This window comes from Rhamphochromis sp. 'chilingali' (genome assembly GCF_963969265.1).
Source record: "Rhamphochromis sp. 'chilingali' genome assembly, chromosome: 14".
NCBI lineage: Eukaryota > Metazoa > Chordata > Actinopteri > Cichliformes > Cichlidae > Rhamphochromis > Rhamphochromis sp. 'chilingali'.
Genome location: NC_137941.1, coordinates 20,928,528 through 20,943,533, shown reverse-complemented (window position 1 = coordinate 20,943,533; position 15,006 = coordinate 20,928,528). Strand labels below are relative to the sequence as shown.

Sequence of the window (15,006 nt, the reverse complement as noted above, 5' to 3'; positions counted from 1 at the left end):
TAAAAATACATTTGAAAAAGTGTAATATTTTTCTATTGCGAGTACTGATCCACTCACAAGGGGATTTTTTTTCTCTGTCACATTGTTCATAAAGCGGCATTGAAAAGCTGATAAAATATTACAGCAATTAAAAGTCATCAGTTTTTATGCAGTCTCCAATAACAGATCCTCATCAATCACCAGTGGACGCTTCGGTTCTGTGTTTTCATGTATTGAGTGTGTTTTCCTGCAAGGCCTCTCCCTTGAATAAAACACCAGTCATCTCTATTATTTTGTCATCTGGACACTTTATTGGTATCAATAATCCAGTAGCAGGTATTGTTTTAAACAGCTTGGATTGCAAATGAAAAACAGCAGCACACATGTACAGCTTGTAAATGTTTCACAACCGGCTCAGTTAAAGTTGGGAAACTGCTTTGGTTTGCTGTTATTCGCAGGCAGTTTTTTTTAATCAACATGAGCCACATGTTCATATAAGCTTCCCAAAGCATCTTCAGTTTCCTGTATTCTCTGCCTTCTTATTCTCTGAGAGATGTGATATCATATCTGAAAGCTAGACATTTGTTTGTAAAGCCTCATTTGCGCATTTAGCTCAAGAAATTCACCACAGAAAGAGTCGCCTCAAGAAACGGACTGAGTTGGACGAAAAGTGAAATTCTCACATCGGCAGCACACTTTGTTCTTTTCTCCTCCGTCTCCATCACAAAGGTACAGACTAACTTATTGTTTATCTGTAGGGTAAAAGTTGAAACCAATCACAACATATTGATCACTTTGAAAGTACCCACACAGTAGCTAACATAGTTTTGAAATATTAATAAACACAAATGGCTGTCACACTGGTACAAGGCGTAACCTCAGCTTCAGCGGGTGAGAACAGCACAGCGGAAACAAAGTGTTACTTTTATGTCGATAAACAGTTACATCCCTTCTGTACCTCCCCACCCAGCTTTGATGATCTTTATAGTTTGCGATTATGTAAAGACATGAACTCAAAGGTCTGCGATATGTGACGCTGAGCTGGTGAACTGGTAGAAAAATTTTAAAGGCATTTATGTGACACTCGTTTTTCTGTTTGCAGCTTTTTTTTGTGTGTGACTGGGGTGTGATTGCCTTTTACTTTTATGTGTAAGTAGCTTGTGTGTTTCTGACCTGAGAGCAGCATCTTGGAAGAATATCTCAGTTTCTCATCTCTGTACTTTAGTGCTGGGCTCCTTTCTTAGAGTGACCCTGATAAAGCAGACGACAACACAGACGGAACAATCTGGGCGCTTTGGGTGATGTAAACAAGAAGTACAGCTTAGTGTTAGCGGAGTCAGTGAGTTAGTTGTGGCCGCGTTGTTTTTAGCCTACATTTGTTTACACCATTAAAAATATTGCACTGTACCCATGGATGCATTCACGACTATCACTGCATTACTTTTACGATACAGAAGCAAACTTGATGATTCCCAGACGAATCTGGAGTTACAAGAAGCATCTTTGTTTTTTGTTATTTGTCCCCAAACAGATTTATTGATGTATACGCCCAACGGACATCTCATATAGACCTCCATCACTAGTGACAACAATGGACAATGTTTTTGTGAGTGCCATGCATCGGATAAAGCCTCAAAGCTCAACATTCAAGCAGAAAAAAGACAATTTTTCTACAGCAACTTTCCTCTGTGTGATATTGATCTAAAGCCCAAACAAAAAACATTCATCCCTCCACTCTCGTTCTGATCACAATATCAATCCTGACTCTAAAGTTTCTATAAGTTGTTTAGCGATTTCACTGGGAAAGGGGCGGGGTCTGTTCAGGTCAGTGAACAGCAGTAACCTTTCAGTCCATTCACACAAAGACACTGAACAGAGGGAACTCTGACTGGTCTGGCTGCAGGAGGTCGACCAGGAAACAAACGGTCCCCGACAGGCCTTCGAACAGACTGTAGATCCTGGTAACTGAGCGAGAGCCTGCCTTGAATTCCTCAGTGAAGAGGAACTCTGCAAACCTGTGTGGACAAAACAAGAATGGAGACACATAAAAACACAATGTGAAAGCAGCATGTCCAGAACTGAGCTATAACTTCTTGTAGAGATCAGGAGTGCACCTGAAGTTTCTGAACCTCCTTTTAAGACAATAAATGTACACAATGTGGATAAAAGCATTGGGCCACACCTCTTAATCTTTGATTTCAGGTGTTTTCAGTGCCACAGGTGTATAAAATCAAGCACTTAGCCACGCAGTACAACTTAAACAAACATTTGTAAAAGAGTAGGTTGTTTCAAAAGAGGTCATGACATTGAAGCATGGTGCTCTAACAGGATGTCATCATTGCAACAAGTCTTGTGAAATTTCTTCCTACCAAGATATTCCACAATCAACTGTAAATGTTATTGCTGCAAAGGGCAAGCAGATCATGTAAAGTCACAGACCTGATATGCATATAGTGTAAAAGTCACATGACAACGGCTGCTGTAGATGTAGATAATGCGTGTTTGTCACTGCTGCTAATGTAAAAACATGACCCACATGTATGAAGCTTTTGTGATGAAACAGTTTTTGTGATTCTTGTTATGCCCAATGTGTTTTTTTCAAACATTTAAGAGTTAGAAAAGATTGATGCCGCACTCGTTGTGTTTAGGGTTGCCAACTCCCTGAAAAATAAATAAGGGACACCTCGTGGCCAGGGCCGGGCGACCCAGTTGTCTTCACCCTTCCCAGTGTGGTGAATTTTCTAGCTCTTTTTTTGTGTGTGAAATTATTTTTTTTAACCCTTTGACTTGAATTTGATTTAAGTAGATGTGTATTCTTTGTGATATGAACACATGTGAAACAAATGATCATTTAGCCATTTATTTTTAGCTCAAAATGACAACATTAACACAATAAAACAGGTCTCCTTCTTAAACAGAAGCCTGTCATGCTTAACTTTTGAGAATATAAGTAAATCTTTCTTTAAAAGAACTCTGTCCTGCTTAACTTAAAATAATAGAAAACAATAGAAAGAAAAATATTCTTGTAACAGTGCACATTTAGTGCATTTAGTACAATTGGCTTCAGCTGAGGTATTATTTCAGCTTTTCTAATGCTAATCAGCTGCTCCCGTTTGAAAACCCGCTTGTTCCCATGATTACGCATCATAACTCATCATCATTATTCATCTATGTATTACTTTTATGTATTAGTCATCTATTTGTTGTAATCATCTATCCTTGCAGTCGTTTATTACACAAAATAAATTATATTATCACACTTCTGGCCACATAGCGCTGATATTCACTGCACATGCCCATATTAACTTTTTCCAGCCAGGTGTTTTCCTTTTCCCATTCTTCCCTTTCTCTGAGGGGAACAAACATTGCTGCTCTAACGCTGGGCTCACACTGTGCGGTTTTAGGCCCATTTTGAGCCGATTTTTGAGTGATCGGACCGATTTTGGCCTTCATCGTGCGTCGTGTAGTATACGTGGGGTAACGAGAAGTGATTAACACCTCACGACCAGCTCCCGATCATCAATCGCTCGTGAGCCGCTCACACTGCTCGCGCGCAAACACGTAAACGCCGTGAAAAAGACGGAGCAGCACGGCTGTGCAGCGTGTGATCTGGACACAAGCGATGGAGGCACAACTTGTAGAACTTTGAAAAGCTCATCCGAGCCTTTTCGATGTGGCCTCACAAAATTATCACGACCACAACAACCGTGAAAATAGTTGGATCTACATCGCTGCTAAATCACAGCTGCCTGATCATGTTTTTCATTAGCAATTTAGCAAAGTTGATGGTGGTGGTGTGTCTGTGTGAGTGAGAGACAGAGAGAGCGAGCGACAGATTTTCTGTTATAACCTTAATTTTATGGAGGCACAGTGTGCGCACTCAGGTCGCATCAGAGCATCGGGCGGTATAGTGTGAGACCTGCATCGTGACCTACCAACTTCTAACCCCTGCGAGTCAATCGTGCAGTTTGAGCAGGAGCTGAATAACGCGACTGAAAAAATCGCACAGTGTCTGCCCAGCTTTAGGTGTACTGTCGTCCGAGACTTGCACCGCAGTGACGGCGTTTGTTCCCCTGTTGGCCATGCTTCTTGTTGTGGTCATCTGTTGTCTTCCGGTATTTTCTCCGTAAGCGACCTTTCCTCGACCAATGAGATGAGCGGTAATCTGAATTGTCATACTCGAATTGTCATAAGTGTGCTGTCAGCTCATTGGTCACAAAGCAGGAGAGGGGCTGGGAATTATGTTTTCAAACAAAGCGTTAATTCCATTAACATTTATAGACTACTTTTGATTCTCACTGTATTACGGGACAAAGTGCGTCCCTTATTAGCTCAATACGGGACATGTACTTTTGTTTCGAAATACGGGACGATTCCGTATTTTAAGGGACGGTTGGCAACCCTAGTTGTGTTATACATGTAGCAAAAGCCAGGAAGCCTAGCTTAGCATTAGCACTGCAAATAAACCAAAGCAGACAGCTTGGCTTTGATAAGGTAATATAATAAAGGTGAAATAATTCACATGCCAGGACCCCTAAAGCCCTTGAAATGTGTCCAAAAATCAAAGTGTAAAAATGACAGTTCACTGTTTAATGGCCAGGCTAGCTGGTTCCTCCCATGTAGCTCTGTGCTACATTATGCTAACTGTCTTCGGTCAGCTTCAAATAGACACGAAGACAGGACCATTGTGTCAATTTACTCATCTAATTCTTGACAAGCAAAAGTTCTCAAAATTTTAAGCATTTCCTTTAAATCACCAGCAATTTTACACACACCAGATAATGCTGAATACAGCCTGAATATTCCCACTATTTTGGTTTTACAAAGCCATTAATCACATTTATGTTACACTTCTTAATAGCAGACATGGTTGAAACCCTGGCATCATCTTCCTGGTAGAAACTGGATGCAGTAGACCTGCAGAAACCAAACTGTAGATGGTTAGATGTTAATGTTACCAAACCCTGAATTACACACTGCTCTCACATAAGCTGCCTTGATGGTTTGAAGTACCTCAAACCAATGTCAGGTCAGCTGTCATTTTGAAACTACACTCAACAAAAATATAAACGCAACACCTTTGTTACTGCTCCCATTCCCCATGGGATGGACGTAGAGACCTAAAATTCATTCCAGATACACAATATAACCATCCCTCCCAAACAGTGGTCACAAATCAGTCCAAATGTGTGGTAGTGGGCACATCTGCTATATTGAGATAATCCATCCCACCTCACAGGTGTGCCACATCAGGATGCTGATCTGACATCATGAGTAGTGCACAGGTGTACCTCAGACTGCCCACAACAAAAGGCCACCCTGGAATGTGCAGTTTTTTGCGCTATTGGGGGTCTGGGGACCCAGAACCGGTCAGTATCTGGTGTGACCACCATTTGCCTCATGCAGTGCAACACATCGTCGCATGGAGTCTATCAGATTGTCAATTGTGGCCTGTGGAATGTTGGTCCACTCCACTTCAATGGCTGTGCGAGGTTGTTGGATATTCGTGGGAACTGGTACACGCTTTAGGTCTCTACGTCCATCCCATGGGGAATGGGAGCAGTAACAAAGGTGTTGCGTTTATATTTTTGTTGAGTGTATTTATTCGAACTTGATGTTGACAAAAAACAGTTATTCAATATCAAAATGTTTGCTGGGTTGTTGCAGCTCCCCAGAAAAGGAGGGCTTTCTTGCCTCTGAGCACGGTAGATGTATTTGGAGTTGCCTGTGAGCCGATAAAGCAGGAGGAAGACATATGCGCTGCCTGCAACTCCGTGACAAATCCCAGGACCTTTCTTCAGCAGACCTTTCTGCCATACGAGTTCTCCACTTCTAATGCATTTATCCAAGTACTGTGGCTTCTTATTGATCAGATAGGCTTTTGCAAAAAGGTACGCCACACCTGTAAGAGACAGGACAGTGTAGCAGTGGGGCTCTAAACCACGGGACAGGAACAGGATGATGGGCATTAACAGCTCTGAGCTTACCCGGGGCTCCGTGGCACCAGTGCACCAACTCGTTCTCCCTTTCGATGATGGCTCCCAGCTCTGCAGGCCAGTTACAGTTTTGCTCCTGGTTCATGAGGAAATCAACACTCTGCCACACCAGATCCTTTTCAGCCCCACTGAGCATGTCTTGGTAGCTCAACAGCATCTGCAGCACAGATGAAAGGCCGTGGGCTGCGCCTGACAGAGGAGGGAGGGCGAGGTGTGTGGGGAGGGTCGCACATGCACAAACAAAATCAGGCATGCAGGAAAACACCATGCCAGGCACACAGACGGACACCACCCAGAGCACAAAAGCGCAAACGCTCACAGAGCACAACGGGAGGACTTGTTTTTGTTCCATTCTAATCCGGAGCTCACTGTACATATTTGACAGTTTTGATAGGTGACATAAAGTCCTATTTTCCAGCACTGAGGAAATACATCAGCAGCCCGAACTTGATGCAAGAACAGGGAAGTGTCCGTCAGCTACATGACATCTGGCCCACAAATAGAATGCTTCAAAACTAGAGATCACTTCGTCAGGACAGTATTTACTGTACATGATGCAGGAATGCAGCACCTGTACTAAAGAGCTAAAAAGACACTGAAGGGATCCAGTAATATAGAGTAATTAGGCTTCAGACTATCTGAACACATGTGTTGTCCGGAGGTCCTCTAGTCTGAACAATAGACACACACGTCTACACACTGGTCTAATTACAAGTATACGGACATGCTTGACGCTGGAAATAACAAGAGATAGAAGAGTAACCCTTTGTAGCCTTGCAACCATCCAAGAAGATTATCTCCTGACAAGAACATCATAGCTGGATGATTCTGCACATTTTTAGATTCGCATCAAGTTTAACTGCTTTCCACATCCAATGACAATATTTCCAAACTCTCACATTATAGGTAACAACTACATAATACTCAAAATACGGTAGTAACTATGGTAACGTACAAATGTCTTGAGTCACTCATAATTTCTTTTTGTTTTGCTTCTAAAGAGCCAGACTTTGTCATTATCAAAATGGTCTTTAGTAGTAGTTTTCTAGGCTTTCTGAAGGTCTTTCAAAAGTTTGGGTTTCTTTTTTGGACATTGGCTGCTTTTTCACTCAAATTCAATCCAGTCTTTGTACCTGGACATTTTCAGAGGACTTGTTTTTTTAAATAAGCCACTAAATACTGACCTATAAATCATTCAAGCATAAAAAGACACGACACTGAAGTGTGATACCATCTGGAAAGTGGCAATGGCTGTGTGGGATCATCTTGACAGAAAATGGAACAAAAGGGAACCAAGATCCATCCTGTAAGAAGCCCGGAGCACTATTCCTGAAAACTGCGTAAAGAAAATAGAAGAAAGCTTTCCAGAGAGAGTTCAGGCTGTGCTGGAGAATAAAGGTGATCATCGCAAATATTGACTTTCAAGTTTAACAGAATTAAACAGAATCTGTTTTTGCTGTTTAAACTGTATTTCCATGTATGTTTGCACATGTTTCAATAAATCACTGCAGCTGTTTCCCATATTAATCGATAAATATAAGGAAATGAGGGGTGGCTCAAGACTTTTGCACTGTTGCGCTTTTGTACTGAATATTCAGGTTTTCATATAATGTTTAAATGACCTGAAAGCAACGTGAAAAAACACTGTGAACATGACTGAATCAGTTACCGTAGGAAAGCATTTATCATAGGCCCATAGCTCCTGTCTCCAACCATCCACCACCCCAGACTCCACCAAAGAAATGTCTTCCTCCTGCACTGGCGTTGGATGAGAATCGTAAGTTACAGAATCATCAAACATGGATGTAATTCGTTGGGATCCTGGAGCGAGACTTCCTAAATAATGCTAAACACATGCAGGAAACCAAGACTCTCTGAGGCAGCCCAGCCCACCGCAAATCGATCAAGAAACTCCTCCAATAGCAAACCTCTCATGACAGGCAAACTGAGAACACATGCAGGATCTTCAGCATATATTTTCATCCAGGTATTTCTAATCTACAGATCTCTCAAAATATAACTGTTCCACTTCCTCGTCATCCTCAAAGATGTTGCTGTATCCATGCAAAAGTGGCCAGCAGGGCTATGCTTACTATGAACTCTGTTGATGTGAAAGTTACTTCAACCCTGAGGGGTCTCTTCCTCTGATGCCCATCAAGGAAAAGGACAGTTAGTTTTACACACATGAACACACCAGTCCTGTGACAACAGAAGCTCCTGCTGTGGTCAGAGGACTGAAACTGTGAAAAATCCTGATATCTGTGCATTTACACTACCTTTATAACAAGGGCACTGAACGTTGCACGAAGCTGGTGGTTCTTACCGAGGTACTCTGTTCCATAGTACGAGTACATGAGGGGGAAAGGCTTTCTCTTCTTCCTGGCATACTGTTTTCCTGACTCGATGATGGCCTGGCAAATAGATTTGATTTGATCTTTGCTCAGAATCTGCAGAGCAAATGACACACTGCAGTTAACACAGATAAAAACTCAATTGGAAATACATTGTGCAGCGTTAAAATATTAAACATTTTAATGGTTGTGCACACCCACACTGCAAACTGACCTTTCTCCCAGGAGACATTTTAATATTTTGAAGCACAGGTGTAATTAAAAACATGATGGTTGTATTGATTCAGTCCAGGCAGGCCCAGCATCTGATAATGCACAGTGGCTCAGTGAAAAGGCTTCCTGTGCTGCTATTCCTCCCCCAGCAAAGCCAGCCCCAAACATTTCCAAGTACAGGTCTAATCATGCAAAATAATGACACTGACTGACTCGTGATGAATGTTTAAAGGAATAATGACAAGAATAAAAACTTTTAAAGCAGAAGCAGGCTTAATGTTTAACATAGATTATTCATCTGTTATCTTTTTATGTCAAAACCAACAACATGTTCAGTGTAACTCCAGTGACTCACAACATTTGGTTATATTATGCTGACAAAGTGCTGCAGGGATGAGTTCTGTGTGAAATAAAAGCTTATGATTCCAAAATGTTTTATTGAGAAAGACTCACAGACTAACACTTTTAGAAATTTTGAAATGCAAAGCATCAACATAGGGCTGTTTGCAAACTGCACCATGGTTGCATAATTTCTAGCTGCTGCTCAAGAGCTTCATTTAGACAGCTGTTAGTAACCACCATCTCTGGGGCACTCAACAAGCATTAGAATTCACGAGTGGTGTGATTACTTACTTATTTTATGTAAAGGTCTTTGACACGTTTAAAAAACTGACTTTGAGACGACGAAAAGTTTAAGACCTGTTAGCTTCAGGCAGACATCCACTACAGTGAGCCACAGATGTCTGGGAAACTCACTTTTTTCTACTCCATAACAACCTTTTTTTTCCATTTTCAAACATCCATGTGGTGCTGACTCCAGTGACATCACTTGAACCAGTCTGTCTGGTCTCACAGATCTCTCTCTGAAATCACTAAAGGTTTTTTTTACATCTCTTTTTTCCACACTTGAATTCCCTGTTAATGGATAAAGGTGTGAAACCCATACAGCTGCTCTTTCAGCAGTCTCAGGGCATGTAACCCAAACGTCTCACAGGGGGAACAGCGACACCTTATGAAGCTACTTTCCACTGTTCCCTTGTCACAAGGTGTTACCTTTCATTTGAAAGATTCTTATGCTGGATGCCCTTCCTAACATAATCCTAAATTTATCCAACCTGAAAATGTGAACACATTTTTAACAAGTGGTTATCTGAGTTACTTCTGTCTTCTCCTGAGTTTGAGGTAGACTGGCCATTCTTCTCTGAGTTCTGATCAACAACATGTGGGGGGGGGGGGGGGGGGGGGGGGGGAATCATTCAAAGATGATAGTGTGGGAAAATCCCAGTGAATCAGCAGCTGAAGTAGTCATACCATCATCCCATTCTGATGCTTGGTTTGAGCTTCAGCAGGTCATTTTGACCTTGTCTACTTTGCCTAATTGCACTGAGTTGCTGCCATGTTATTGGCTGAATAGTATATATATATTTTATTTTATTTTTTTTGTCAAGCTATGACTTAATAACAATGTGACTGGTCACTTGCAATGACCAGTCACCAGCGCTGAACCAAGGCCAACATTAGTTTTATATACGCCCTCATTTTTCCCCACCTTGGAGGAATTTGGAAATTGTGCATCACACAATTTGTCCAGCAGTGGGCGTAAACAGCGCTTCAACACAACGCCCTAAAACTTGTACCCAGACTCCCTGTGGTGTTATCTGCTTTTATCTTTATTTTGTATAATTAATGGTGTGAGAAGAATCGGACAATTTATTTAGTGAGAAAATCTTTATCAGCATTCATCGAGATGATGGATTTATCCAGTTAGTTACTGTCCGAGGAAAATGTTAAGATTTCTGTGGGAATTTGAGATTTTCCCACAGAGATTTTCATACAAAATTTATAATCAGTAAACTAATAAGAAGTATTTAAATCAATGAACTGCAATATGAAATGGAAGTTATGACAGCACCTTGAGCTTCGAAATAAAAATTGGAATCACTTGTGTTTTTAAAATCTCGGTCTATAAAATAACCTTTGCAGAAAAAACTGACGTAAACAAGCTTTTGGATTCAGATTAGGAATACGTATTTATCTAATCTAGTCCACACTTAGACCTGTTTTTCGTTAGTGGCAGCTCCGGCAGCTGAAGTTTATTCTCGGAGAGGGATTTATCATTTTAAAGTGCGCCATGCTGTTGTTGTGCGCTCACCTCTATGCCCAGCTTCTGTTTGAGGACCAGGGCGGCGCACAGGTACCCAGCCCGCCCTACAAACAGCTCATCCGAGCCGCACTCCAGAAAATGGATGGGAGCGCACACCTCCCACAGGTTACGGAATTTAGTCAGCGGCTTCACGAAATCAGCCAAGCCCAGGGACTTGTAGATCATAGCGGCCACAGCGTAGATGCCCGCCCCGCCGAGCAGGAAGGCGGCACGCATGTTTTTGTCCGGCTCCGCATCCACGTATCTGACCGACATGTCGATGATCTGCTTGGCCGTCTTCAGGTAGACATCCCGGTACTCAGAGAACAGCGGGAACTCGCTGACGTGATACAGCATGTAAGCCACCCCGGCCGGCCCATCGTATAGCCCTCCGTCGCAGTCGCTGAGGTCGATGGGAACAGTTTGAAGGATTTTATCTATGCTGGCGACCACGACGGGCACGGCAGCTTCGGCGCCCTGGCCCGGGAGCAGCGCACCTTTGTAGTCGGAGAAACGGTTGGCAAAGCAGCGAGTGTTTTCCATCACCGACGAAAAGCCGATAGAGACAGCACGACGTGCACGCAGGACCCACTGACAACGCAGATCCGTGTCAGCTACTCAAAGTATCCAAGAGGAGAAACACTTTAATCCAATCCCATCAGGTCTCAGCTGATTGGACGCGAGCAGTGATGGCTCAGCCTCATATTGGCTGGAAGGACCTGAGCCTGTCAGCCTCCAGCTTGCACCCTCTCAGCAGTCCTTCTAGAAGTAGCAGAGTCGCAAACAGCCACAACAAGCATAGAGAATGGTTTGGCCTCTTTTAACAGTAAATCACAACAAAAACAGGCTAAAGATGCATTTTAATGGGAAACTATGCAGTAAAATTCATTCAGGTGTGTATTTATTGGTTAGTAGTCTGCACAAGTCCTGAATGGTCATGAACATCAACCACTCTGAGACAGTTTACCCTTCATGCAGCCCGTGCATTTCCTCCTATTAAGATAACTGCGGGTGCTTCCAAGTGTTACAATAAACACAACCAATAATTAAACTTAAATAAAGTAGAATACATCAATAGAATACAAAACAATATGGCAAAATAAAGTAACCCAGTAAGGGAAAACCACACAGAAGACAGAATCTCAGTTACAAAGTAACATAAAATAAAATAAACAAGCTCGATATGTAAAAGAAAAGTAAAATTTTAATTTCTTATGTTAAAGCTGATCAAATTCAACTAGTTTTTTGAAACAACAGCTTGCTTCATGTTGCGCATACAATTGTACTATAACCCTTTGTGCTGTATGTTGTTGGGCAGTTAGAGATTTGCCATCATATTCTGTGAATTTATTTTGTATGACAAACCTGAATCTGGAACGGATCATTGCTCCAAAGAGGAAACTTTACTAATCCCTAAGGAAATGATGTGGTCACAGTTGCTCCCAAACAATAAGAACAGTAACAGACTGAACTAAACGAAATAACACAGTTATATTACAAAGTTTCCGAAATGTAAAAATAGCTCAGTTATTATATCCAGAATATTGCAGAGGTGGAGTATATATGATTGACATTTTTATTCTAACCTGTAAAACATGTTATTTGTTATTTCACTCTAGAGGATGTGCAAAAGGGTTTAACTGCTGCACTGTGTCCTGTACATTAGATGGAGGAGAGAGCCACTGTCATGGTCCTGGGTCTTTTGACCCAGCGTTTTAAGTTTGAGTTTATTTTGTTCATTAGGTTATCTAAGTTCATTTGGTTATTAGACTCCTTGTGTTTTCTTCCCCTGTATTTAAGCTTCCCCTCACCCTTCGTGTTTCATGCTGCGTGTCTTATGTTATCAAGTTTGTATTATTATCATGTTTCTAGTTCTTATTATTTCCCCCTCCGTTTCCAACCATGTTAAATCTCCCCTGCTCTTCATGCGTTTCATGTCTGTGTCTTACATTGTCAAGTTCTGGTTGTCGTGTCTAAGTCTGCATGTTTCCTGTTTTATTTTGAAAAGGGGTCTTGTGTTCTGTGCTCATGCGGTTAGTTTTACTCTTGCCTGTGCATCATTATGTTTATCCTAGTCAGCTGTTTCCTCATGTGTCTCCACTTCCCCTAATCACCTCCTGTGTATTTAAGTCCTCTGTTTTCAGTGTGTGATTGTCAGGTCATCTGTTGTCCACGCCATGTTTCCGATGCCATGCTTCCAAGTTTCTTGTCTAGGTTTTTCTTATTGTTTGTTTAGATTCCCCAGTTTAGGTTTGTGTTAATTTTGCTTCAGTTTGCCTTGCCCTTTGTTTGTACCTTTTCTACCAGCCATATTAAACGGCTCGCCTTTTGTTAACATTCAAGTTTTGTTCCCTGTTCCTTGGAGTCTGCGTTTTCGGTCCTTTTCTCAATTCATACAGTCTGCCCTCGCCAGACTGTGACAGCCACAGGCAGGAATAATTTCCTGTGTTGTTCAGTGGTGCATTATGGGTAATACCAGTCTCTCACTGAACGTGTTCCTGTGACTGGCTAGCATGTCGTATTGTAGGTGGGAGGTATTATCTAGCATTGTCCTTATGTTGGACAACATCTGCCTCCCTGACACCACCTCAAGGAGTCCAGCTCTGTCCCCACAACATTACTGGCCTTGTGGATCAGTTTATTGGGTCTTGTGGCATCGATTCTCAACCTGCTGCCCCAGCATGTAACAGCATAGAGGATGGCACTGGCCACAACAGCCCCATAAAAAATCCTGAGCATTGACTGACAGATGTTAAAAGACAGCCGTCTCAGAAAACAGAGATGACTCTGGCCCTTCCTGTAAAGTGCAGAGCTGTTTTAACCCAGTCCAGGTTATTATCTATGTGTAATCCGAGATATTTATAGTCCTCCACAATGTCTACGTTGACCCTGTGGATTGAAACAGAGGTCAGAGGTTTCCTGGTCCTCATAAAGTCCACAATCAATTCTTTGGTCTTTGTCACGTTGAGCTGGAGATGATTCTGCTTGCACCATGTGACAAAGGAGTCAACCACAGCTACGCTGAGTCATGAGAAAACATCTGAAGATGTGCAGTGGCTGAAGTCTGTGGTGTAGAGGGTGAAGAGGGAAGGGAAGAGGACGGTCCCTTTTGGTGTCCCTGTGTTGTTGATCACCTTGTCAAAAACATAGTGTTGGAGATGCACCTATTGTGGTCTTCCTGTCAGGTAATCAACAATCCTGGACACAAACGGGGCATCCACCTGCATCGCTGTCAGCTTATCACCCAGGAGGATCGACCTGATGGTATTAAATGCGCTGGAAAAGTAAAAAAAAAACAAAACACGACCCTCGAAGTGCTTGCCTGCTGGTCCAGATGGGCGTAGCAGGTCCTGATCTCCAAGGTGGGGCTGGTAAGTGAACTGAAGGGGATCCTGATGTGGCCTGACTATAGGTCAGAACTGGTCAAGGATGAGTCTTTCCAGGGTCTTCATGACATGGAAAGTCAGTGCCACAGGCCTGTAATCCTGGGGGCCACTGGGAAATATCCAGTATGCTGGTTGGTACAGGAATGAGGCATAATGTGTTCTGCTTCCATGTTTGTCAATATAACTAATATTAACATCTTCTGCTGTTCATCAACGTGAACTCATTCATGTCACTTAATCATATTGACCAGCAGGTGGCGACAAAAGCCCGCAGGCTCACTCTGGCTGCTATCCATGGTGCTGAAGGACGCATGGCGCTGTTAATTGTGACAGAGAGTTCACTGAGCAGAGGATTACTTAACTGGGTCAGGAGCTTCGCTTCACCAATCACTTCAGATTGAATTGGTTGGTAAAATCAACTAACAGAATTATACAAACACAATAATGGGCGCCAAGTGACTACACAGAGACTCAAAATGCACACAGAGAAACAAACCAAAGTCAAGAGGGTGTATGGGAAAAAGTCCAAAAGAAACAAAATGAATACAAAAAGATCAGAAAAAACAACAACAACACAAAAGAGCAATTAAAAGACAGAAATTAACAGAGAGATTTCACTGCATTTGCTCACTTTCTACAAAACAAAGGTGAGAAAATCAAATGGCACACCAGCTGGAAATTTCACACCCACACCACAATTTAAAATAGGAGGAACACTAGCTTATTAGTGAGGGAGCACAAATTTATAACCTCTGTAAGAATTCAAATATCCAGCATACAAAGGAAAACTAGTTGGTGTGAAAAATGTCTTCTTTTTAATGAGCTACGCTTGGTTTAATTAGGAAGAAAATCTTCTTTTTTTTTTAGCAGATCATGGTGGAAAATGTTAATATATAAAATGCATTGTTGTACTTTTCCTTCAGTAAAGAGTCTGAGTG

General features: G+C 42.1%; 1 protein-coding gene across 2 annotated transcripts; it reads right to left on the bottom strand.

Moving 5' to 3' along the window:
• Positions 1-276: 276 nt before the first annotated feature.
• LOC308410159 (lanC-like protein 3) lies at positions 277-11,225 on the bottom strand (the record flags this gene model as incomplete). Of its 2 annotated transcripts, XM_080903324.1 has the most annotated exons (5): positions 277-1,994; positions 5,674-5,881; positions 5,967-6,164; positions 8,299-8,422; positions 10,692-11,225. In XM_080903324.1, the coding sequence occupies 5 exons, from the start codon at positions 11,223-11,225 to the stop codon at positions 1,835-1,837; spliced, it is 1,224 nt and encodes a 407-aa protein (XP_080759450.1). In that variant the 3' UTR covers positions 277-1,834. The 2 variants fall into 2 exon arrangements, 1 of the variants encoding a protein (XP_080759450.1); XR_013974131.1 differs by lacking the exons at positions 5,674-5,881; positions 5,967-6,164; positions 8,299-8,422; positions 10,692-11,225 and adding an exon at positions 3,915-4,292 and having other exon boundaries at positions 1,856-1,994.
• Positions 11,226-15,006: the final 3,781 nt, after the last annotated feature.